Source organism: Molossus molossus, unplaced genomic scaffold (assembly GCF_014108415.1).
Source record: "Molossus molossus isolate mMolMol1 unplaced genomic scaffold, mMolMol1.p scaffold_m16_p_8, whole genome shotgun sequence".
NCBI classification, from domain to species: Eukaryota; Metazoa; Chordata; class Mammalia; order Chiroptera; family Molossidae; genus Molossus; species Molossus molossus.
Window position 1 is genome coordinate 37884170 of NW_023425402.1, and position 26286 is coordinate 37910455.

The 26286-nt window shown below is 38.0% G+C and overlaps 1 protein-coding gene and 1 non-coding gene across 2 annotated transcripts in view; one reads left to right on the forward strand and one right to left on the reverse strand.

Moving 5' to 3' along the window:
* CD109 (CD109 molecule) overlaps nt 1-26286 on the forward strand; it is a 110869-nt gene that overhangs the window by 56857 nt on the left and 27726 nt on the right. The window contains exons 8-22 of the mRNA XM_036249359.1: nt 4770-4866; nt 5135-5276; nt 5954-6063; nt 6812-7036; nt 7883-7984; nt 8071-8133; nt 9581-9757; nt 10231-10383; nt 15779-15853; nt 16606-16666; nt 20093-20234; nt 21112-21229; nt 22915-23028; nt 24650-24868; nt 25994-26138. Coding sequence (XP_036105252.1) covers nt 4770-4866; nt 5135-5276; nt 5954-6063; nt 6812-7036; nt 7883-7984; nt 8071-8133; nt 9581-9757; nt 10231-10383; nt 15779-15853; nt 16606-16666; nt 20093-20234; nt 21112-21229; nt 22915-23028; nt 24650-24868; nt 25994-26138 — 1943 coding nt within the window. The remainder of the gene's footprint in view (nt 1-4769; nt 4867-5134; nt 5277-5953; nt 6064-6811; nt 7037-7882; nt 7985-8070; nt 8134-9580; nt 9758-10230; nt 10384-15778; nt 15854-16605; nt 16667-20092; nt 20235-21111; nt 21230-22914; nt 23029-24649; nt 24869-25993; nt 26139-26286) is intronic.
* On the reverse strand, nt 412-513 carry LOC118622053. Its single transcript, XR_004957892.1, has one exon. It is a non-coding gene; the product is annotated as a U6 spliceosomal RNA (small nuclear RNA).

Below are 26286 nucleotides of genomic sequence, written 5' to 3' on the forward strand. Positions count from 1 at the left end.
AGGCCCACCCAGATTATGTAGGATAATCTCTTCTACTTAAACCAGCTAATTATGAACTTGAATCACAACTATAAAATACCCTCATCTCAACACCTAGACTTATGTTTGATTGAGTGACCGGGGACTTTAACCTAGTGACGTTCATGCACCAAAAAGCCCTCAGTACATTTGCTTTGTCTGTGGTAGGTAGTGAGCCTCTTTTTTTACTTATTTAAAAAAATTTTTATTTATTGTTGAGTATTATAGTTGTGCCCCTTCCCTCCCACTTTTCCTCCTCCACCCAGCCCCCACCCCACCCCAGGCCTTCCCCACACTCTTGTCTGTGTCCATGGGTTAGGTTATGCATATATGCATATATGTTCTGTGGTTAATCTCTTCCTGTCCCCTCCACCCCTCTCCCCTCTGAGATCTAAAAACATGGAAGGCTTCACGAATTAGTATCATCCTTGCACAGGGGCCGTGCTAATCTTCTCTGTATCGTTCCAATTTTAGTACCTGTGCTGAAGTGAGCATATGAGCCTGTTTTGCCATCGGAAGTTCTCAGATCTGGCTAGTTCTCATAATAGTCCATTCCAAATCTTCTTTCAAGCTTCCGTCGTCTAGGGATGATGTCTGTGGTTGTGGCAAAGAAAGGTAGTTCTGTCCCAGGGCAGTGCGATATTCTGTGTCACCATCTGCAAGGCCTGGGCCCCTCGCCCCAGAGGAGTAAACATCCCCTCGGCCCCAGCTGTCATGAGTGCCAGGCCCACCAGTGCAGTTTCAGGAGGCTCTGCTTTCATCCAGACTGAGGATATAATGTGCAACTTTGCAACAGGTTAATGAAATCTTTTGATCGGCAGGGTCCTCTTTAAGTCTATAAAAATGGGCATAGGCCCACTTTATAAATATCGTGTCCCAGAAAATGTGGGAATGAAGATGATGATCCTGTGTCTGTCATAAGGAGAGCAACATCTGTTCTCCCTGCACGTAGGCCGTGGATGCTGCCTCCTGTCAGAGGCTCCCAGTCCCACTTCCTCTCTCACCTGTGTCTTGATTTCTTCCATTTGTTCCATTTGGTTCTTCAAAGGCATCTTCACTATGTGTTTAAACATATCTGTCTTTATAAGAAACAAACCCTCCTTGAACCTCATGTCTCCTTCCAGCTGCTGCCCTGCCTTCACCTCTTCACAGCTCACTTAGAGTTAACTTTTTCACGTCCATCCCATTCATTCTTCAGCCCCTACAATCTGCCTTTCACCCTGCATCATGCCATTGAAACTCCTTTTACCTTTTCTCCCCGCTTTGGAGCATTGGACATTGTTGTCTTCTCCCATCCCCCCCCCCCCCTTTTGGCTACTCCTTTGAGACTCTTTGCAGGCAACTCCCTTCTGCCCATCTTTTAAAAGTTCCTGTTTCTCTGAGTTCCACCTTCCGCTCTCTTCCTTCTTTACATATTGGATTTTCTTCTCCACGGCCTGGGCTTCTGCTACTGTTTGTACATTGGTGACACCTGAATCTATATCTCTAGCCCATATTTCTGTATTGAGATGCAGATCCTCGTGTCTTCGCCCACTGGGTATCCCACAGATTCTTTAAGCGAAACACATCTTCCCCTGAATTTGATGCTTTTCTGTGTCCTATCTTGGTGGACTGCCCCAGGCAGCTACACTCTTCCTGCTCCTTCAGACCCCACATCTAATCAGCATCCAATGCTATTGCTTTTAACTCTTAATATCTTTCAAATCCATCTCCAATGCCACTTTTTTGACTCAGGCCAACATAATCTTTCTCTCCTCAATTACGGCTGTAGTTTCTTAAGTTTTTCCTGATTTCACGTTTGCCCTTTCCAGTCTTTTCTCTACACTGAATCATGCAGAGTTCTTGCTGTTGTCTTCCTCCTCTCAGTCTCTCTCCTCTTTCCCTTCCCTCTCCCTCCTCCCCATCTTCTTCCTCTCCCTTTTTTTGGGCTAAAGACAAATCAATTTTGACTCATTTGTTCAGACCATTGATTTGAGGACGAAGTTCACATTTTTAGGATATCTTACAAAGTTCTCTTCTAGTTTCATGTCTTTTGAAACATCCTACCCAGCCCCTTCTCTAGCTTCCTAAACTCTATTCCCAAATGTTACTTATGCTTCAAAGAGTGCGAAGTGCTTTTTCTGACCACAAGGCCTTTACATAGGCTGTTTCAAGGCTGGCTACTTGCCCCTAACCCTCTGTCTTTATACCTCTCACAGCTGCAGTTGCACAGTGCTGCTGTTTGCTAGTCCACCGCTTTGAAGGTGGGTCTGGTCTTGCTTACTACTACATCTTGGTGCCTAGTACAGTGCTAGCCATGGAGTAGGCATCCAAGAAATACTTATTGAAAAAACAAGTGGGTAAACAATGTGATCCCTAAGGTTTTAGTTCCAAGCTCCATGTAGCCCAGCAGAGGCCTTCATGCCCAGTCAAAAGCCTACTATTTGAAATGAGCCAACTTGAGTTACATGGATGGTGGGGTTGGTCTTGACACAGAATTAGGGAGTAGGGAGTAGGGCTTGAAATCCAGTTGTTCCTTGGGTGTATTTTGAAAGATGAGAGATGAGTTTTGTCTTACCACTTGGATGATTGTTATTAAGTTATAAACAGATGATTTAAAAATGTTTCATAATAGCTATTATAGTCATTATGAGTAAATGATCAACAATGTAGGCTACTTTTTTGCTAGTAGCCATCTGTCTCATCTAAGCATGGTTAATGTACAAAGCATTGCTGAAAATTGCCCAAAGAAGGTTAACAGTGTTCTTTTAGTTTTGAAATCTTTAACTGAATGAATAAAAATTTGCATTTATTAGCTGTAATGTGAACGTGTGCTCACCATACCCACCTTATTAAAATAAATAATAGATTATTTTCCATTGACCATAGTGGGTTCTAGAGAATTATAAAGAAAATAACATAGCATGCAGCTAGTTACTTCCATAACTCAGCAGATAGTAGAAATTTAAAAATATTATTTAACCCAAGGTTTATTAAAATGTATTTATTTTTTGAAGAATTGAGGCATATTGTATCCTGGAAATGACATAAAAATAAAAGATGAGGAGAAACATCTTTTTCACATTTTTAGGTATCATTTTATAAACCTTTTGTGCTATGGCTTTTTTCCAAAAGAAAAAAAAAAAAAAGAATATCTTTGATTTGTCCAACTACTACTTCTGAAAAATTAGTGTATCCCAAATGCTTCGAGATTCTATTTAGGACAATAACAGTCAATATCCTTGTTATACAATTATTATAATCAGCATGGGGTTTGGGAAGCTAAATCTGCTTCTCATTTAAATAAAAATATTTGTGTCTGAGAATACTTTAAATTATGTCTGGACTTTCAAGCTCCCTGTACTATCATGTGAAATAACTCTTTTGAAATACAGTGTTCTGGTACTCTAGTTATGCATTTATTTAAACTTCAACAGGTATAGCAATGTTAGGTTTTGAGGAATCTATTTTGAGTGAATGAATTTGATACTGAAATTGCTAACTAAGGTTTCCACTAACTTTACTGCTGTCATTTGGAAGGGTGGCACATTTGACGATTGATTTATTTTATTCTTAATTTTGAGTACGCTATATTTTTCCATTGATTTGAGTTGAGTTGATCCAGATAGTTTCTGTGTTCAACTAATGGATTCAGGAAGCAGGAACTGCTGTTTGATTTACAGAGTGCAAAGCAAAATTGACTTCCATGTTTGGCTCAGCATTTCACAATAGACATGGAAGGAACCCAGGAAACACATTTAAAAAAGGCTTCCTGGCAGTAAAATAGTTTACCAAAGATTGCCTCTCCTTCACATGAAGAGACTTTCTCATCATGAGAGGGGATACAATTAATACATAGAATGCAAAGCAGCAGAGATCAAGAAGATAATTTTGGTACTATGGATTAAAAACAACAACAACATTGTACTCTTTTTTTTAATTTTCATGCAAAAACCCCCAATTTTGAGAGCTACGAGCCCGTTTGGTGTCCTAGCATGTTTGGTCTATACTCTAATAAGTCCTTCTGGTTGAAACAAACAGCTATGGGCTGTGGTGATTGCAGTTTCAAGTAACATTTTAAAATGTTCAAAAACTGTGAAGTCTACTAGGCATGCACGCAGCTAATGGGCCGGTCCAAATTTCTGGAATGAAAGTCTTTTATAATCTTTTAAAAATGGCTGAGCTGCCCTGGTCAGTTTGGCTCAGTGGTTAGAGCGTTGGCCCATGGACCAGAGAGTCCCAGGTTTGGTTCCCGCTAAAGGCATGTACCTCGGTTGCAGTTTGTCCCTGGCCCTGGTTGGGGTCGTGCAGGTAGTGACCACTCAATGTGTCTCTCTCACATCGATGTTTCTCTCTCTCTCTTTCCCCCTCTCTCCCTCCTGCTCTGTCTGAAGATAAATGCAAAAATGTCCTTGGGTGAGGATTAAAAAAAAATCTCTTAGCAGGAAACTATCACTTCTACTTACAATCAGATTTTCTCTGGGGTCTCTGAAATGGTTAGAGCCCGGGTAACGTGTGTTCTAGGAACTGTTTTAAGGTGTTGTAGTTAAAAGTCATCTTATTTGGGAGATGTAATACCAAGGATCACCACTGATTAAGGACATTTCTTAGCTATGTTTAGTTTTGAAAATTTGTGGTAAGAGTATGTCTTAATATATTTCTTTTTAAGTTGTATTGCCAGTACATGCTATTGAAAGTAATATTTTTAATTGTGTTAGTTTGATAATATCAAGTTGGAAATGTGGAAAAAAAACCCATTTAATATTTTTCAGGTATACATACGGGAAGCCCGTGAAAGGAGATGTAACACTTACATTTTTACCTTTATCTTTTTGGGGTGTGAAGAAAAATATTACAAAAAAATTTAAGGTAACTTTTGTAGATATCTTATAACTTGTAATGGGGAAAACTATAAGCATGCTTTTTCTAGAAATAAGATTTGTACTGAATTAACAAAAAAATTGAGTGTAAGGAAAAAGAAGCTTTCTGGCATTGGACAGATGAGAATTTACCCTTTGATAGTGATTACAATGGAATCAGAGCCATCATATTATTTGATGTGACTTAGTTTGAGTTTTATTTCTAAAAATTGGATTGCTAAAATGAAGAATAAAACTGAAATTTTTTAACAAAACAGATAAATGGATCTGCAAACTTCTCTTTTAATGATGAAGAGATGAAAAAGGTAATGGATTTTTCAGATCAGCTTTCTGAACACCTGTCTCCGTCTTCCCCTGGGCCGGTAGAAATTTTAGCCACAGTGACAGAATCACTTACAGGTTTGTAGACTTTGAAGCGAAGGTAAAGCTATGTATGCGGTGCCGCTCTAGCCTCTTTCTGTCATAACTAGCACATTTATTTGGGAACACCACTGCCTTTCTGAAGATGCTGTTTAATGCTGAAATTGTCACGAGTGTTCATTAGTCCAGCATGCAGAATGTTTTCATCAAGAAGAGGAAACTTATTTTCTATAAAAGTCTGTACTTCAACCACATGTGATAAATATTTGTAATTTTTTCCATTTCTATTCTTTATTTTCAGCCTGAAAACTACATGAAAAGGCTTACCTCCTTTTCAGCTGACTAACCTCCTCCTCCTCCTTTTTTTTCAAATCACTTGACATCTTCTGAAATCACACCTGACAGTTCTCTCTTTTAATAATAAAATAAAGGTTAATTACTTGGATCTTTCTGTTGCCATTTCAACAGCTTTCACCAATCTGCCAAAGAGCAAAAGAGTATTCTGTCACTGGCCTCAATCTGTTGGGGATGACGGTAATGGTGCTCAGAAGGGATCCAGAGGACACGATAGGCCCAGAAGCCGATGTGGGAATGAGGCTTTTGTGCCCTGATATCTTAACCCCTTGGAGAATAAGCTCAGATGGAGAAATTTGGTGGATAGAAGCTGTTGGTGAACTATAACTTTTGCTTTTTACATAATGCAATTTCCCAAACAGGTATCTCAAGAAATGCAAGCTCCAATGTATTCTTCAAGCAGCATGATTACATCATTGACTTTTTTGATTATGCTACTGTCTTGAAGCCATCTCTGAACTTCTCAGCCACTGTAAGTTAGCATGTTTATGAACGGTCTATGAGCATTAAAGTCAATTTAATAAAATAAAATGCAAAATGATATTTTTTCAGTGCTTTTCAAAAACATTGAAGCCAAAAGTAGATAGCTTACTTTTCCTACTTGGATATATGAGGTACATAGAATTGTTTTCAAATCACCTTTGCCTAGTTTTTCTAAGAAGGTAGTTTCTAACAAAAATATTTTCCTCAAAATTTATTTGATAAGCAATATAAGTTAGATATAAATTACTACATTGAAGCTTTTGTAAAGTGAAGGTTAAAATTGCGGTGTTAGCAAAAATAGGAATGTACTGAATTTGAGATGACAAGGATAAACGAGTAGAAACATCCTGCAGGCTCTTGGAGGTATTGAGTATGAGTTCCAGAGCAAGATATGGATGGCAACAGGAAGGCAGAAGAACAGATTACTGATAATTTAGCCTTGACAACTCCCCATACTTAGGGAGAGGGAAAGGGCACTGAGGATGGAGAGGAGGGGTGTGGAGTAAAGGGGGCTGTTGTGGAGCCACTGAAGGCCAGAGAAGTCATAAGAGCAAGAAGGAAGTGTCGGTGGTGCCAGATGCCTCTGAGGGAGACCACTTAGTCTGGAAGTTAGGGTGCCACTTATTGTGCGAGCTCGGTTTTATAGGATTAGCATGGATGGAAACTGGATTCAACTGAACTTAAATCCTTTGCTTCTCTTGTTACCTGTTTTTAAAATGTTGTGTTTTGACAACTAGGTGAAGGTAACCCGTTCTGATGGCAAGCAACTGACTCTTGAAGAAAGAATAAATAACATAGTCATAACAGTGGCACAGAGAAACTTTACAGAGTACGGGAGCAGATGGAACAGTAGACATCAGGACATAGAAGCTGTCCAGACCATGAACTATACTGTCCCCCAAAATGGAATCTTTAAGATAGAATTCCCAGTCCTGGATGATTCTACTCAGCTACAATTAAAGGTGCCATCTGTTTTCCATCATTGTGTTACTGCAGTAACATTAAAATTGTAATCATGTGGTAGGCACTCTATCTGTTGGAGGTCAAAATGCGCAGGAACGGACACGTTTCTAATTCTAAAAATGGGGGAAAGTGTTAAAAGTAATTTAACGATAGTGGTTGAGGGTTAGATTGAATGCTTCCTTGTACGTTCATTTGGAAAAGCACAGTAAAATATAGCAGTCTGAAGCTGCGATGGAGAAGCTCCCAAACTCCCAGCCTAGGTTGATTCTCAGTCACTTAAAATTATATTTTGGCAGGAGCTGAAATGTAAGAGCAATATATTTTTTTACATTTATACTCCGTTGTTGAGCTCTTTCCCTAGAGTGGCTCGTCTAAGACTCTCCAGCCATTCCTGTTATCTTTCTTTTGGTGACTTGGCCCTGCCAAGGTTGTGGCCTTTTTGAGATTTACTATGACTTCTGGTGGATCAAGTGGGCTAATATGATTTCTTGCTTGTAAATGAGCTCTGTTTTGTGGAGGGAAGGAAAGGAATTCTTTTTTATATCATTCTCTCTTCTCACAGTGTTTCCTGGTACTATACCTTTGTTTCTGAAATAAGTTAGGACTATGCCTTGTTTTCCTCTTAGATCATGATGATGAAGACCCTGTTCTGTGTTTTACAGCAGTTACTTGTTTATAGTGTAAGCTATGAAATGATGAAGACCCAGTGTCTGGGGAGTGTATTTTTCTTGCATGAAATAAAAGTAAAAGTGCATTTGCTTTTCAGTAATTGTCCAGCAGGTAGCATCTTTTCTCAAGGTGTTGCTAAAGATAAAAATTTATAGCTCCCTTTTCTTTTGTTATAGGCCTATTTTCTCAATAGTGTGAGTAGCATGGCAGTTCACGGTGTATTTAAGTCTCCTAGTAAAACGTACATCCAACTAAAAACAAGAGATGAAAATATAAAGGTAGTGCTTCTAATTACTTGATAATTATAATATCATTATACTCTATGCCATTAATATGTATATATTAATTAAGATGTTTTTTCTAGGTGGGGTCCCCCTTTGAGTTGGTGGTAAGAGGCAACAAGCAACTGAAGGAGCTCAGCTACATGGTAATCAGTGGTAGAATCCACATTGATGATCTGTTATGGAATCACCTTAAATGGTGTCTACCTTATGTCTAGACTAAACTTATTAATTCTAAAATTTTAGCCTTATGCCTTTTTAGCCTGTAATCACAATAGCTGTCTTCCTTTTTTGCTTATATTTGCATTTCCAGTGTAAGATGGATAATTAAATGTTGTATTATGTTTAAAATTTAAATTTCTAGTAGATATGACACATACCTTCATTGTAGAAAATAATAAAATGTAATAAAAGCAAAACAGAAAATTGCTGCCCACAGCTTTGTAGTTTTGTAAACCCAGGTCTTCCAATGATGCTCTGTGTTCTTTCCACTGAAAAATAGATCATTCTAATTTTAAAAAATATATTTATTTTAAATTATAGTTGGTATACAATATTATATTAGTTTAAGGTGTACATCATTAGTGATTAGACAGTTATATACCTTATGAAGTGATCACCCTGATAAGACTAGTACCCATCTGACACCATACATAGTTATTATAATATATGTGTATTTTTTAAAATCCTCACCTGAGGACTTTTTTGCATTAATCTTCAGATAGAGCCAGAGGGAGAAAGGGGAGAAGAGAGAGAGAGAGAGAAACATTGATGTGAGAGAGACACATCGATTGGCCACTACCCACACGACCCCTACTGGGGCTGGGGACAAATTGCAACCAAGGTACATGCCCTTAGCGGGAACTGAACCCAGGACACTGTGGTTCACTGGCCAACGCTCTAACCACTGAACCAAACTGGCCAGGGTCATAGTTATTACAATATTACTGACTGTGTTTTCTATGCTGTACTTTATATCCCCATGACTTTTTTTATAACTGACAGTTTGTAGTTCTTAACCCCCTTCATCTTTTTTGCCCATTCCCCCACCCCCACTCACTGGCAACCATCAATTTGTTCTCTGTATCTATGACTTTATTCCTGTTTTGTTTGTTCATTTGTTTTGCTCTTTAGATTCCACATATACATGAGATCATATGGTATTTGTCTTTCTCTGATTCATTTCACTTAGCTTAATGCCCTCTAGGTCCGTCATGTTGTCTCAGGTGGCAAGATTTTATTCCTTTTATGGCCAACTAATATTCTATTGTATATATCTACTATTTCCTCTTTATCCATTTGTCTACCAATGGACAAGTAAGTTGCTTCCAGATCTTGTCTGTTGTAAATAATGCAAAAAATAGATTCTTGATTATGAAGCTACTGCTGTGGCCTCGGTCAGTGTTGCTTTGTCTTATCCTTTTCTGTTTCCCAGCTTATACTCTCTGTGTTGGTCAGGGAGGCTTTCTCGCAATCAAAATGACTGAGAAGTAGATAATGTGTGTGCTTAGTTAAAATTATGATAAATGTAGCTGCAGTTGACATTCTCTTTAGCGTTAGCATAAAATGAAACTCAACTACTATTTTTTTCAGGTAGTATCCAGGGGACAGTTGGTGGCTGTAGGCAAGCAAAATTCAACAACCTTCTCTTTAATACCTGAAAATTCTTGGGCTCCAAAAGCCTGTGTAATTGTGTATTATATTGAAGACGATGGGGAAATTATAAATGATGTTCTAAAAATTCCTGTTCAGCTTGTGTTTAAAAATAAGGTAAGATTTAAGGTAATGATGTTTAAAAGAAAACTATATTTGTAAAGTCTGAGAAATGTAATATTTCTTTAGAAAAAAGATCATGAAACTTAACTGGTTAGATATTTATTTTCATTTCTAGAACTATACTTACTCCTCTTCCTATGTAGTTATTACGGGTGTCATACTGCTGTTTTCTCTTCAGCATTGTCTGGGAGCTGAGTTGTGAGGGATGGAGAAAGGAAGAGAGAAGTGAAGGGTAATTCAGATTTATGCCGTTGTGAGAAGTTCCATCACTTGCAAACACTGTGAGAGTAAAGTTTTTTTTAGTTCCTTTTCCTAGAGAAGGCTTATGTATGGTTTTAGAATGATCCCTGCGCCAAGGCAAATGTAGAATTTTTGCTAGATTTTTGTCATTGATCTGTTATTGGTAAGACATGTAAATAATGCTTTAACTAGTGAAATCAATCAATCCCATTTTCTCCCTTTCTTAGATAAACCTGTTTTGGAGTAAAGCTAGTGCTGAGCCATCTGAGAAGGTCTCTCTTAGGGTCTCCGTAACACAGCCCCATTCCATAGTGGGGATTGGAGCTGTTGACAAAAGTGTGAGCCTGATGAATGCCTCCAATGACATTACAATGGAAAATGTGAGTTAAGCTATTTTTTATTACAAAAATGCATGTTAAAGAGAAAAAAGAAACGATTACATTACTTCATATATCTAAAGGACATTTCATGAGTTCCTCTTCAAGGAGAAGTCAATAATTAGTAAAGCTTCCAAAAAAAAAAAAAAAAAAATCCACACAAAATCGACATCCAGTCCTTATGTTGGAAAGAGGCGTATGTGGTCGTTTCTTTGCTGTTGTACATGAGTAATGCCACCTGGACTTCCCCCTCACTTTCATGCTATATTTTAATTTAAGACTCTTGAAGCAGTACTGGGAAATTGACTTGCCCAATTCTGGGTGACATTGGAGATGATAGCTTTTGATAGTTTTGAAGTACCTTCTATTTGGGTATACATATGGTTATAAATAATTACAGTCCCCAGTGAATCAGGAATTTGCTGTGTATTGAGGGAGTGAAATCATGTGACTGCAGAAAATTTACAAAGCAAGAAGTATGTGAACATCTAGCATGACACAAACTAACCCCCTATTTATTAGACCTTTCATTTTTCTTTGTAAGTTCTTGATATATCCTTGTATGCCATTATCAGTTGAACTCTAGATGGTATAACATGCCCATTAATTGATGAAGTACAGTGATTAACAACATGTCAGGAAGAAAGATTATATATATATATATTTGGGCTAATTTGTTCATCTTTTAAAATTAATCTTCTTGAGAAAAATTATACTTTTTTTTCCCTGCTGATACAGCTCATTTTTCTCAATCCATTAAAAAAAAAAAGAACTCCTTTAAAACCCATTGGTCATACTTTTCTCTTTTCTAAATTTACAGTTTTCTAAAAAGCATAAAGCATTCTGTATTTGATTTAACTGAATAAAGTAATAGCTCTCATTGTACAGCTTTATAAATATCTTAATAAATATATTATTTTTCTTTCCTATATATGTACACACACACATGCACACATACACTTTTATCTACTGCTCATGCTCTCTCTGTGCCTCTCTTTCTGTTTCTATCTCTGTATTTACATTAAATGTTGTCAACTATTAAGATTGCTACTCCAGCTTTCTTTTGTTAATCTTCACCCAAAGATATTTTTCCACTGAGTTTTACATAGAGTGAAAGGGAGGGAGGAAGGGAGAGGGAGAGTGAGAGAGAGAGAGAAACATTGATGAAAGGGAGAGACATCAATTGGTTGTCTCCTGCTTGTCCCCAGTTGGGACCAGGGATTGAACCTGCAACCCAGGTATGTACATGCTCTTGACTGGGAATCGAACCTGAGACTCTTTGGTCCACAGGCCGAAGTTCTAACTGCTGAGCCAAACCAGCCAGGGTACTACTTCAGCTTTCTTTAGGTTCATACTTGCCTGGTATATTTTTTCATCATTTTATTTTCAACCTTTTGTGAGTTTTTGCTTTAAGTATACCTTATAGATAGCATATAAATATATTTTGCATTTGTTTTTTAATCTAATCTGATAGACCATATCTTTTAATAAGCTTATTTAACCAATTTACACATATGGTAATTCTTGTTCTAATTAGGAAATTTTTGCTTTTTTATTTTATATATACTTTTTCAATTAAAAAAATGTAAACTTGCTAATTGTTATTTTATATTTTAGACTATTTTTTGTTTCTTTTTATTCTTTCCATGGGCTAGCTCATATTTTGTTCTGCTGCTTTTACAAGTTATACGTCCTATTTTTGTTCCTATGATAGATGCCCTTAACTCATGAACCATACTTATCTCTATTATTCTTAAGGTTGTCAACATTTGTGTCTTCATTTAACAAGACAAGCATTTTAGTGTGCTCTCATGTTCTCATACATCCTTTAGCCTCTCCTCTCTAGATTTTGGCTTCCCCACTTCTGGCCAGATCTTAGTTCTGTGTTATTATTGATTGCTTTTTTGATCTATGCTTTTCCTTCGTTTTTGAGTTCTAGAAACTTACATCTATTATTTCTTCATATATTTCCTCTTCTCCATTTAAGTTTTTCTCTTTTTCTGGGATTCTTGTTATTTAGAGACTGGCACTTCTACTTTCTTTGCATCTCTTAGCCTTTGGTTTTATGTTTTCTATCTCTGTCTTTTTGTATTTCTTTGGGAAGGTTCCTCATTTGACTCTTTCGGTTCACTGATCATTTGTCAGCTGTGTCTACCCTACTTTGATCTCTTATATTGGGTTCTGTACTTCGGCTATTACATTTTTAATATTTATTATTTTGCTTTGGTTACCTTTTGTTCTTGTTTTATATTGTTAACATATTCCCTCTCTCCTTATGTGTATTTACTATGTTTATTTAAAATCTTGAGCTGACTTTTTTAGTATTCTGCTTCACATACTGTATTGTCTAGTTGAATGTCTTTTATGGAAGTTATACTCTTTCAAAGTTGAGTTGGTTTGGCAGCTACTCTGATAATGTCCATTGGGGAATGCTGAACGCCCCATTCTAATCTGTCTAAGTGAGTTTAAAGCTAGGGAAGGGGTTGAGCTGCCGGGACTAGAGAGCTACTCTTGATCCTTTCTGTGTGCTGTCTGCTTCTATTCAGTGTTTCTTTGTTACACCCTTAGGGAAAAGCAGTGCCCGGAAAAGGCTTTCTTTTGAGATCACAATCCACCAGCCCTGAGGGTTTGGAGGAGAAGGGGAGGAAGAGTGAATGCTCAGGGTCAGGGGTATGTCCACAGATTTTCCTCCCTTTCTCACACCAGAAGGGCAGAGGTGCTGGCCAGGGATGATCTTCCTGACACCTGCACAGGAAGTTTGGGCTGCGGCCGCCATGGACGATTTTGGCAGTGAAAATGCAAGGCATGGTCTTTCTGAGGCAACCCCCAGGAGCAGAACCTGAAACCCTGTCCTCCAGCTTGTCATCTCTCTGCTGCCTCTAGTAGCTCTCTGCCACCCACTTCCTCCCAACACAACAGTTCACGATATCCTCTCTTCCCAGAGTTTTCTTGTTCACACACCCAGGTTTCCTGCTTGCCCGAGTCAGTAGGCTGTGATAGACCATTTTGGCTTCTTTCATTCTTGTTAAATTTATATGTGCTGCCGAGAGACTATTGAATGCCTTGGAATAATTGGCGTGTACTAGATCTTCCAGGGATAATTCTCAGACACCAGCCTTCCCTTCATTAGCCTGTGCCTTTTTACTGAGTCAGTGAGGAAAGAAGGCTATCTTTATGAGAAGGATTCTTCTTCCTAAGTAATTTCATCAGCGCATGCCTGCGTGTCAGCAGAAGGTGATCTTGCATGTATTTGTGTTCTGTGGCAGAGTATAAGTCATGGAACCGAAACTGTCTTCTCTCCATTATGTCTGGCTCTGGCTCCATTGTCTGTAGTTGGGCTAGGCACCGTATATGCCAGCTTGTTGAGATTGTATGGAAGTTTGCTTTCTCATTCTGTTGTTGTCTTCTTGGTGCCGGTTCTAGCACCATGTTTGCTTACCATGGACATAACAGTGGTGGTTGTTAGCACAGCAGCAACAGTGGTTATGGGTGTTTAACTTTAAACTTGGTTTGGTGTTTTTGAACTTCTTCTTATAATATTTTATGGTTTTTATACCTGCCTTTGTGTTAATTTGTCTGGTTAATGCTAATGTAAATAAGGAAGGTATATCAATAAAGTTATTAAAAGGGTATACTATCTTAACTTAAAAAAAAAAAAAATATTTATTTATTTTTGTTACAGATGTTTCTCCTTTTTCCCCCAGGATACCCTCCTCCCTACCACCCCACTCCTCAAGCATTGTTGTCTATGTCCATTGGTTACGCATACATGCATATAAGTTCTTTGGTTTATCTCATCCCTCCCCGCCCCTGAAGTTTGTCAGTCTGAACTGTACTCCTTTCTATGTCTCTGGGTCTATTTTGTTCACCAGCTTTTTTCATTCATTGTATTCCATGAATAAGTGAGATCATGTGATATTTGTCTTTCTTTGACTGGCTTATTTCGCTTAGCATAATACTCTCCAGGTCCCTTGTGTCATCTTGAAGGATGAGAGATCTTTTTTACAGCTGCATAGTGTTCTATTGTGTACATGTACCACAGCTTTTTTATCCACTCATCTATTGATGGACACTTGGGCTGTTTCCAGATCTTAGCTATTGTAAATAGTGCTGCTATGAACATAGGGTACATATATTCTTTCTGATTGGTGTTTCAGGCTTCTTAGGATATATTACTAGAAGTGGGATCACTGGGTCAAATGGCAGTTCAATATCTTAACTTTTTATTGTAGTTAAAAAAATATATGACATAAAGGAACAATTTTTAAAAGTACAATTCAGTGGCATCAATTACATTCATAATAAAACCACTACAAGAATCTTTCCAAAATCTTTCATCACTTCAAAAAGGGACACTGTAACCATTAAGGAATAATTCCCCATTCCTCTCTTCCCCCAAACCTTGGTAACCTCTAGTTCCTTCTGTCTTTATAAATTTGCCTATTCTAGCTATTTCATATAAGTGGAATTATTTACAATTTGTTCTTTTCTGTCTACCTTATTTCACTTAGCATAATGTTTTTAAGGTTCATTCATACTATAGCTTGTATCAAAACTATTTCTTTTTATGGCTGAATAATATTTCATTGTATGTATAGACCCCATCTTGTTCATCCATTCTTCTATTGATGGATGCTTAGGTTGTTTCTACCTTTTGGCTATTATGACTAACGCTGCGATGAACATTGGCATACAAATATCTCTTCGAGTCTCTATTTCCTGTTCTTTTGGGTATAGACATAGGAGTGGAATTGCTGTGCTATATTCTAATTCTGTGTTTAACGTTTTTAGGAACTGCCAATTTTACTCACTCTTGCTAGCAATGAGTACTGCTCTTAAAAAATAACATTGCTAATGTGATACATGCAAATATCTCATTAAAAAAACTATCTCATGGATGTTGTAATTTGCATTGCTTTGATTATCAGTGAGGTTGAATATGTTTTCTGCTTATTAATTATTTCCATTTTATTTTTGTGAATTTTTTCTTTTTGTTATTTAAAAAAATTAACTGATATTTTGCAGAACTTATTTAACTATCAAATTTGGCTTGTTTATCTCTGCCAAAAGTATTGGTCATTTTTAAAGTTGACCTTTATGTGTTGTTCTTGTCAACCAGTGACATTTAAATTCCTCTTGGGCAAGCAAAACTTAAGCCCATACTTCTTAGGAACTCTCAATTTCTAAACAGAATAAAAACAAGTTTAAATAAGAAATGTAATTTTGACTGATTGAATAATGAACAAAGCATTAACACATTATTTCTCCATTTGTATCATTTTCAAATTTGATGAGTATGTGGGCTATGTCTTGTCTAAGTTACATATAAGAAATGTTACAGAGGACAGAACAGGTTGATTTGAATCTATCCATTTCATATATCTTGTCTTCTCCTTAGGTGGTCCATGAGTTGGAACTTTATAACACAGGATATTATTTAGGCATGTTCGTGAATTCTTTTGCAGTCTTTCAGGTATGTGTAATTTGCTATATAACTTGAAAAGATGTTTATATCTTTTACTCTTGCAAACACTTTTAGAATTAATGATCTGAATTATGAAATATTAACCTTTTATTAAATGCATTGCTGAAGTGCAGTTATATAAGTGTAATTTGAAATGGAAAGGTAATCATTCTTCTAGTTTTTTTTTTTTTTCCTCACCCGAGGACATTTTTCCATTTTTTGTATAGATAGAGTGGGAGGGAGAGAGAGGAAGAGAGAGAGAGGGAAACATCGATGTGAAAGGGACACATCGAGTGGCTGCCACCCGCACGACCAACCAGGGCCGGGGACAAACTGCAACCGAGGTACATGCCCTTAGTGGGAACCGAACCCGGGTCTCTCCAGACCGCAGGCGGACGCTCCAACCGCTGAGCCAAACTGGCCAGGGCTCTAGTTTTAAAAACAAATGGAAACATTTACTATTAGAGAAATGAGTGAAATTGTCATTAAAGAAATAATTTCTTTCCTTTATATTACTTTCCTTGGTTTGTTGTGTGTGTGTATGTATGTATCTGTGTCTGTATATGAGAGAGACAGAGAATGTATGCTCATGTACATACCTAACACTAAAAAATGAGCAAGAGTAAAAAAAAAAAAAAAAAAAAAAGACTTCAACATTCTGCATAAAAACAAATGAGCAAGAGTGAGTTAGGAATATGGGAGACTGCTATGACAATTTAGAGAGCATTAACCTTTTAAGAGGATATTTTAATTATTCTTAGGAATGTGGCCTCTGGGTATTGACAGACGCAAGCCTTGTGAAGGATTACATTGACGGTGTTTGTAAGTAAAACCTGGCAATGTGCTTTTAAAGTATTTACATCTTTATCTCAGGTATTTCGAATTATTTATATAGTTATGAATACTTTCTGGTTAATATGGATATTGTGATATTTATTTTCTGTTCTCTTATCCTAAAATGTTTGGAGTTTAATGTACTTGGAAGTATTTCTGGGCCATGACATGGACTGTTCAACTAGTCTTCTGTCTAGATCTTTGAAATGAATGCTTTTCATTTGCTCTCTGTAATTCTCGTAGGTGGTGACATTTTGGGACATATTGGAAGATCCTATGCTTCCAATTTGTATTGCAAACTGATGTTATTTTGGAATTAGATCAAAGGAGCAATATGGTTTTGAAACATTTTGTTCTCTAGCTTTTTGATGTTCACCTAGAATATATAGCCCAGATGCCATAAAATATGTTGTCATACACACACACACACACACACACACACACACACTCATCACACCAATCTGAGTTCTTCCTGGCAGGGTCACATCTGTACATCCTAGTTCCCTGGATTGCTAAGTACAGTTGGCCACTCAGCTAATAATTTGAAGTGTACTTTTAGAAAGAAATGATAAAATGTTTTGACTGAGAAAATGTATAAATGAGAATAGGTAATTCTAGAAGTTATTCTTTTTTCTTTTGGGTCAAGTTGTACTAATATCATCCTGAAAGGCTTCAGAAATGTCACAGTATCTATCCCTAAATTCCCCATTTCTGTCAGGTGTTCTCAGTTTCCCCACACCACGTTCTTTGGCATTGGATCGGTTCTTGCCACAAACCTGAGCCTCTGTCCTGAAACTAAAAGGGTAATTTTATAGTGTTAAATATTTTATGGAGTCATTATGATCTCTAGTGTATTAAAGACATAGTACATTTAGCTTTCTTCATATAATTATCTATCCTAGACAACCTTCTAAGCAGTCTGCCTTGTTTCATTCGGTCAGTCTCAGCTTTTACCCGTCTTTGTTCATCTTTACTTATCAGCTCCTGATGCCTGTTGTAATGCTCCTTCTATTGTTAGTAATACTGTTTCCTTTACCTTTTCTGAGTATCCTCTTCTCCCTTTGTATGGTAACAGAAGAAACCCAATACTCTTACTAGAGTATTGTATCCCTAGAAACCTTCTCAAACGAACATTTATTTATCTGCCTCTCTTCTGGATCAGGATCAGTAGGCACATAGGGTATTTTTGGGCTACTTTTTCTTAGCTTTTTAAAGATTCATTGTTCAACAATCCTCAGTTAAGAGACCCTTATTATATGAAGCTCAGAAATTTTAATTATAATTCCTTTAATAAAAATTCAGGTCACCTGCTTTCCCAGTCCCTCTCTATATATTGATGCTCTTACAGAAGGTTCAAAGTCATACTCCTGTTGTCATCCTGGGGGATTTGAATGTCCATGTGGTCAATCCATCTAATGTGTGATATCCTGTGATCACCACTATGGAAACAATAGTCACCCAAGGTCATATTATCACCTGAACATACTCTACTCCTAACATTTCAAATACCTATGCTTCTACCTTGTATATTTCCTCACTCCCCTAAAAAGCTATTAAATGTCCTCTTTGGTCTTGATTTCTGGTTATTCTGGGTTACTGGCTCCTTCTGCCTCTGTTACCCTCCAATATCTGGCCTAGACCATATGGTTAGTCAATTTGGTAGAGTTCTTCCCTAGTCCCTTGTCCTTCCACAACATCTTCCCCATTGAACTCAATTTTGGAATAACTCAACTGTTTATCTCACCCCTGTTTCCACCCCCTGATGCTCCACAAGTACCTTAAATTCAATATGTCATAAAACAAGTTCATGATCTTGTCTCTTCTTACAACCTCACTCTTCCTTAATATGTTTTGATTGATGTATGATCCCTTGAGTTGATATGATTCCATATCTCTGTTAATGGAATCGTTATTTACCCAGATGTCCAAATCAACAACTCAGAACTCACCCTCTCTTCCTGTCTGAGGTGGAACAGCGTAGTGGTAAAGAAAGGAATTTGCCATCAAATCCTTCTGGCTTTGAATTCTGTCTTTATGACTGAAAAGATCAGATAACCCCTCTTAAGCCTCAGTTTTCTCCCTGAAGTATAGGACTAATAATATTACTTATATTACAGGGTTGTTGTGAGGTTAAATTAGAAAGCATGTAAATGCCTAACATGTGTTTGGCACTTATAAGTCTGCAGTCACCTATTATATGATCCCTCAGGTCCAGTTTGTCCATTCATCATCCAGAAGATAGAGATGATATTAATTGCAAGCTTACCATGTACGAGGCTGTGGAGCTTCCAGCCTGGGCTAGGGGACAAAGCAACACGTAGTTAGAACAGCGTGCTGATGGGGAAGGGCAGTGTGCCACGGGCCCACAGAGGTCCTCCCACCGAGAAATACAAGAGAGAGAACAGAATTACCTGAGACTATCCTTCCTCTCCTCCCCTTGGTTTCAGGCTCCTATGAGTGTCTCCTTGACCACTGCTGTAGCTTCCTAACGAACAATTTTGCCTCCCTCCATTTTCCCCAGCTTCAAACCCTCCCCTCAGGGTTCACCGGAGGCCAGCATTATCGCAGAAAGCATGGGTTACAGCATGTTCCTAATTCATTTAAAACCCTTCAATAGGTCATCGTTGTTTCAAGGATTACATCCAAACCCTTCAGCATGGAATATTTGATATTTTAAAATCTGGACCCAACCATTCTTTTTCTTTCATTGTCATATTCTGGACATGCCTTTTTTATTTGGTTTACTCCCCCTCCCCACCCCGTATGGGATACTGTTTACCTGGAGACTGAAGGGAAATGGATGCTCAAAACAATGCAGAATAGAACCTCCCCCGCCCCCCAGCCGTACTCTTTTCCTGATTCAGATTCTGTGTAAAATCAACCATCCTTGTTTGCACTGTTTTCTATTTGTCTGCCTCCTCCATAGACTGTGAGTGGAGCTCATTGCATTCGTCTTTGTATCCTTGGTACCTGTTATAGTATAATTTTTTACATCTTATTTTGAAATAATTTTAGATTAATAAATGAGCTGCCAAAATAGAGATAGGTAATCCGGAGTCTGTATGGCAATATGCTTCTTTTTTTAGCCTGTGGTAATCAGCATCAGAGAGCTAAAAACTGGGTGGAGCTTTAAAAATGTTCTTTAACAGCAACTGAACTGTAAGTAGTTTTTCAGGTGTTGGCCATTGGGGCAAGAGACTTTTTTCTTTTTTTGTTCTCTCTTGGCTGTAACTGGTCACTTGGCTTTGGGTAAGTGATTTAATTTCTCATATTGCTCATCTGCAAAATGAGAGGACTGGACGAGATGAACTCTACAGTCCCCTTCTGCTGAGAGGTGCTGCGATTCTGTGGACTAAGTTTCTACTTCTTCTCAACGGTGACTTTTTCCTAACAGTTGCCTGTGTTTATTTTTAGATGAAAGTATATCGTTTGGAGAGGAGTACATGGAGGAAAATGACGGATACTTGGTAGATATGTATGACTTTTCTTCCGTTGGCAATCCACGTGTCAGAAAGCATTTCCCAGAGACTTGGATTTGGCTAGATTCCAACATGAGGTAAACATGTGCAAAACGTTGTTTGTCCATATATATTTTGTTTAATGTTAGTTTTAAAGAAGTTTTGCCCTCTTTTTAATGTTTAAGTACAAACAGTGTGTGATTATGAACTAAATAGACCAAGAGGTTTTTATTTCAAAATGATGTTTATTGTGTCTAAATATAGTATTTAATAAAGCTGCATTCCAATTATGGCAGTGAAAGTATGTGTCTTTAAGGAGAAGATAGGCCTTATTCTAATGAAGGGTGATTTTAACTTCCTTGAAGTCTCTTGGTTCTCACTGCAGAAAAATTGCTGAGAGTACACTTGTTGCCTTGGAGGGGGAAACATTCACGGTTACCCCCTACCTTGTGGCTCCTCACAAAACACAGGGAATGGGATGTAGGTGATGCAAGGAATTCAGCTTACTTCACAAACCCTGTGCTACCTGCCTGATGTGGAGCCAGTAAATCATGAAATCTGTACATATTTTATTGTCATCCATTTATAGAAACTTGAAATACGGCACAGGTCAAACCTAAAAGATACCCAACAAACAATAGCATTGTTTGGGATACAGAGGAAAACTTTTCTGCAAATTGAGAGACACAATTAGAGTTATTTAAAAATATATATTTATTATATATACAAATTTATGAAAATAATGTTCATTCTTAAGATACATACACTAGAGTAAGCTTTTATTTTAATGTGGATCAGTATGACCTTTTTAGGGCCTGTTGCTTGCTGTTTTATGCATATAGCTTTAAAAATGTTAGGTATGTAAATGTTTTAGAAAAATTAATATTATTCCAAACAACGGTTTAGGTTATGCTGACTTATTTTGAAATGTGTAAGTTCTTGGTTTTGTAATTTTTATGTTTATCTTGACTTCAGTTCCAGGATTTACCAAGAATTTGAAGTTACTGTACCTGATTCTATCACTTCTTGGGTAGCCACTGCCTTTGTGATCTCTGAAGACTTAGGTCTTGGACTGACAACTGCTCCGGTGGAGGTAGCGTATTAAAGTGCTACTTAAAAATGTTACAGTGCCGTGAAGTGAAGACAGTGTCAATTCAATAGGTTTAAAAGAACATAATGGCTTATGATGTTGATCATGGTTTAGACTCCTAGGTTTTTCTTCTTTGTTTTTCATCTGTTTAATATTTTAGAATGTGAGCTGTTATTAAGCCACTAATTGTGCTTGGTCCACATTAAGATTTGGATAGAAAGTTTATCATTGACCAAGTCTAACCACTTCCAAAGGTCAGAAGATAGAGTATTTCTGTGTGTCCCTCTTCCAAGGACAAACAGAACTTCTCAAGATGTCCCCTAGCAGGCATTTCTTTGGTCAAATTACATCACATGTCACTTCCTAAACCAGTCACTGGCAAGAGGAATATAATAACTCATTGGCCTTAGACCAGTAGCTCTCTCCTCTGTCATACCTGGAGCCCCTTTTTATAACCCATATTTTGTTTAGTCACTTTGCCAATCAAAATAGAATCCGTAGAATATATAATACACCTACATATTCAATTAAAAATCAATATGATGCCCTAAGTAAATATTAAGCAGAAATAGTAGAACAGTAATGTATGATAAAATAATACATATTTTAGGATATCAATGACTAGGTGTAGCTGCACTAGAAGACATAGTTACATATTTAAATATTTACACCATGCACAGAAATGCAGTTGACATGCATGTACTGGTTTAACAACACAAAAACCTTGCATGATGCTGACTGAAGTGCTGTAAATTTCTGAAACCATGAACAACTTTTAGTAATATTACAAATACAGTCTTCTTTTGATTTACAAAATAGTTGTATTCATGAAAAATTCAGTATTGAAATATGTATTGAAGAATGCTTTGGGAATCATGAGGGATATGGGACAATTCTTCGTTGCCTGGGACTCTTGAGCAATGCAGATCTTCACCCGCTAAGTACCAGTAGCATCCTTCAAACCTTGTGGCAGCCTAAGACACTTCCACAGATGTCCAAATAAACCTCTGGAGGGAATTCCTGCTGTCAGTGGGAACCATTGGCTTAAAGGAATCGAGGTTTATCCTCAGAGGCAGGGGAGGGTGTCAGCTCTCCTTGCAGGACTTGGCCAACGGTATCAGTTAGTCACCAATGAGGAAGTACAGGTGTCTGCATATATATGTTAAAGGCAGTAAGCTGAGCATCATTTAGATGTTGAGTGATGTTCATGCAAACAGGGAATCTTTGACTGGGATCGTGAGTTTTAAAGCAGATTGGTGGAGTCAGTCTAGCAAAGCAGTAGAGGAGCTTGGCTTTGGTGTCAGACAGACTGGGATCCAGTTCTGGCTCCTCCACTTCCTGGCAATGTGATCTTACACTAGTTACAGGGTCTCTGAACTTCGGGCTTCATTTCTGTACAGTATGAGCATAACACCTGCCTCTTTAGGTTATAATGATTAAGCGAAATAATTTATGTAAAATACCTGTTTCCTAGTGGGCCCTTAATAAAATATAGTGTTAACTAACATAAATCAAACCAACTTATCATATTTATTTGTGATAAGTTGCTCTTTGCTCTATGTGGATAGGCAGGTGGACATTTCTATGTGAACTGAAGCTTCATATGTTTTGTGAGATTTACTTTTAATTGCATAAAATGTGAAGCATTTTGATTTGAATCAAACATGTGTTCATTGTGTTCTTTCCAGCTACAAGCCTTTCAGCCATTTTTCATTTTTTTGAATCTTCCCTACTCTGTGATCAGAGGTGAAGAATTTGCTTTGGAAGTAACCATATTCAATTATTTGAAAGATGCCACGGAGGTAATACATTAAAGGTTTTGTTAACCATTTATACTACAGGGAAAAAAATGGAGACAACATGCGGCACTGCTTTGGATAATGTTTGCGTTCTGGGTGTCTAAGCCCTTTCTACAACCTGGAGGAATGAGCACACGCATACTTTGGCAGAGATTTCTTCTGCTTATTAGCGTCTAAGGCTATTATTCACATGTCTAAGCATTTTCTCCTTCTCTCCTCTGTCCCTTCCATCACAGTTCCCCCACTTAGGCCACATAACTCCCCTTGTGTCTCTGAGGCAGGTTTTCTCTTTCCTGCCTTCTGCAGTTTTCCTGGTCTTACAGCTAGACTGTGTTGCCACTTGTCACGGCCATTCTGTGCCCAGTGTGAGTGGCAAGAATTTATTCCAGTCAAGACCTGGCTTGAAACTAAGATGCCTTTCCTCGCCCTTCTGTTATGTGTGTTGTCTCCGCATTTACACAGGGCGGTCTGTTCCAGGGCTTTGTTTCCTGAGTCGGTGCCCGTGTCTCCTTGGCAAGTCAGTTCCTGGAGGGCAGGATTAGGCTCACTGTGCTGTATCCATTGTGGTGTTAACCAAACGACTGATTTTTCCCCCTCGAATAAGTAGGGATATATACTTAGCCTTATGAGAGTACTACATGAAAATGCCATACTCTCTTTAAACACTGTGTCTATACAGTAGATTGTTTTTTATTTTAAAGTTTTAATTTTTAATCTAGTCAACAGGGCACAGTGTAAAGAGCCAAAGCTCCAGAGTCCGAGGCTGGGATTCACTTACCTGCAAATCACTTACCGGTAGTTTCCTCATCTGTGAAATGGGAATAATAATTACTATCTCAACAGAAAATATTTTGAGAAACAGATGAGAAAATAAATGGGAAAACAATTCATATGACGTAAGGCCTAGAGAAATGCTGTTCTTTTTTTTTTTTTAATCCTCTCCTGAGGACATTTTTCCATTTTTTGTTCAGATAGAGTGGGAGGGAGAGAGAGGAAGAGAGAGAGAGAGAGAAACATCGATGTGAAAGGGACACATCGAGTGGCTGCCACCCGCACGACCAACCAGGGCCGGGGACAAACTGCAACCGAGGTACGTGCCCTTAGCGGGAATCGAACCCGGGTCTCTCGGGACCGCAGGCCGACACTCTAACTGCTGAGCCAAACCGGCCAGGGCGAGAAATGCTGTTCTTGATGAGACTGGCAACTTTGACATACTTTACAGAAGTTTGCAGCTGATGTATGCTTCAGGACTAATGTCTAAGTCACACTTTCCTTGGGATCATTTTAGCAGAGACTCTCAATGAATGTCATAACATTTCATCCTTTGGTCTTCGGTTTTCTGATAAGAACATTGTCCCAGAATGACAATTAAATCAGGCTGGTGGCAATACCATGGCATGTACTAACCTTTCCGGGCCCCTCCTTGCCACTCAGGGGCTTCAGATAATGAGAGAATCTAATGTTAGTTGGAGTTGACTGTTAGAAGTGGAACTGAAGAATGCCAATGCCCTTTCCTTGTGTATCTGGAAGTAGACTGGGGAACTGTGAGAAAGAAATGAAGTTTTCCCTGACACCCTCTCAGCATGCATTATACAAAACCTTTGATAATACTTTTCTCTTCCAGGTGAAGGTGATCGTTGAGAAAAGTGACAAATTTGATATTCTAATGGCTTCTAATGAGGTCAATGCCACAGGGCACCAGCAGACCATTGTGGTCCCCAGTGAGGACGGGGCAACTGTTCTTTTCCCAGTCAAACCAACACATCTGGGGGAAATCCCTATCACAGTCACAGCTATTTCATCTGCTGCTTCCGATGCTATCACCCAGAGGATTTTAGTGAAGGTAAATATCTGAAGAATCAAATAAATGAAATGGAAATACATAGTTGAAAAAGAAACAGAAGATGGTCTTTCTTTGTTAGATTTGTTGGCGAGACCCGGTAGGTCATCTCCTCCACCCTCTGGAAATGCCTAATTGTCTTGATCTATATATAAAAATATATTACACTTTGGAAGTAGTTGCCAGTTTCCTCTTTAAATTTATAGTATGACTGCCTTGGCCAGTGTGGCTGAGTTGGTTAGAACGTCGTCCCGTGCACCAAAGGGTTGTGGGCTCGATTCCTGCTCAGAGCACATACCCAGGTTTTGGGTTAGATTCCCCTATTGGGTGCATAAAGGAGGCAACCAATCAATGTTTCTCACATCATTGTTTCTCTCTCTCTCTCTCCCCCGCTCTGTCTCTCTCTAGAATCAGTGAAAAACATATCCTTAGGTAAGGATTAACAAAATAAATAAATTTATATTATGACTATAAAGCAAGTCTTTTGCAGTCAGTTACACTTACAAATTGTATTACAATGGGATCCTATTAAATCATGCTGAGTTGACATGCAGATTTTGAAATTTGAAATTCCTCAGCACAGGTAGAGATTTTGTAAATTTTTTTTTATAACTTTTTTTTTTTTTTTTTTTTTTGGTACATGCCCCTAGCGGGAACTGAACCCGGGACTCTCTGGTCCACAGGCCAATGCTCTAACCACTGAGCAAAACTGGCCAGAGCTGTAAATTTTTTTTTAGGGAACACATTATGCACAAAAAGATAACTCAGCATAGTGGAGAAGCACTGTGCTCTGAGGTGAGGCAGCCCTGGGTTCGAATCCCAGCTCTGTCAAGTGTGACTTTGGATAAGGTATTTAATCTCTCTCTTGGATAACAATAGAACCTACCTCAGAGAGTCTTTTTCATCACCTTTTAAGTTTCTCCTTTTTCATTTCCATTGCCATTCCATGAAATGTTTTGTCTAATTTAACTAGAAAGTAAACACTTATTAAGAGACTTGAAGCAAGAGGCAGGAAATGGTAGGTGCTTACCTGACCACACACACAGCACCTGTCTCTTGATCTGCATACAGTTCTCAGTAAACTGATGAGCCGAGACCACATTAATTGTGTTGCTTTTGTTTCAACAGGCTGAAGGAATAGAAAAATTATATTCACAATCCATCTTGTTGGACTTGACTGACAACAAGCTACAAACTATGCAGAAAACTTTGAGTTTCTCCTTTCCTCCCAATACAGTGCGTGGTAGTGAAAGAGTCCAGATCACTGCAATTGGTAAGGATAGAGCATATCACTAGCACTACTGGTTTAGTTGTTCATGAGTATATATATGTTTTCATCTGTTTGTAGATGAACCGTATTTTCTTATTTAGTCACAATGAGAAGAGATTGCCAACAAATTTTAATTGATACCAAATAGAAA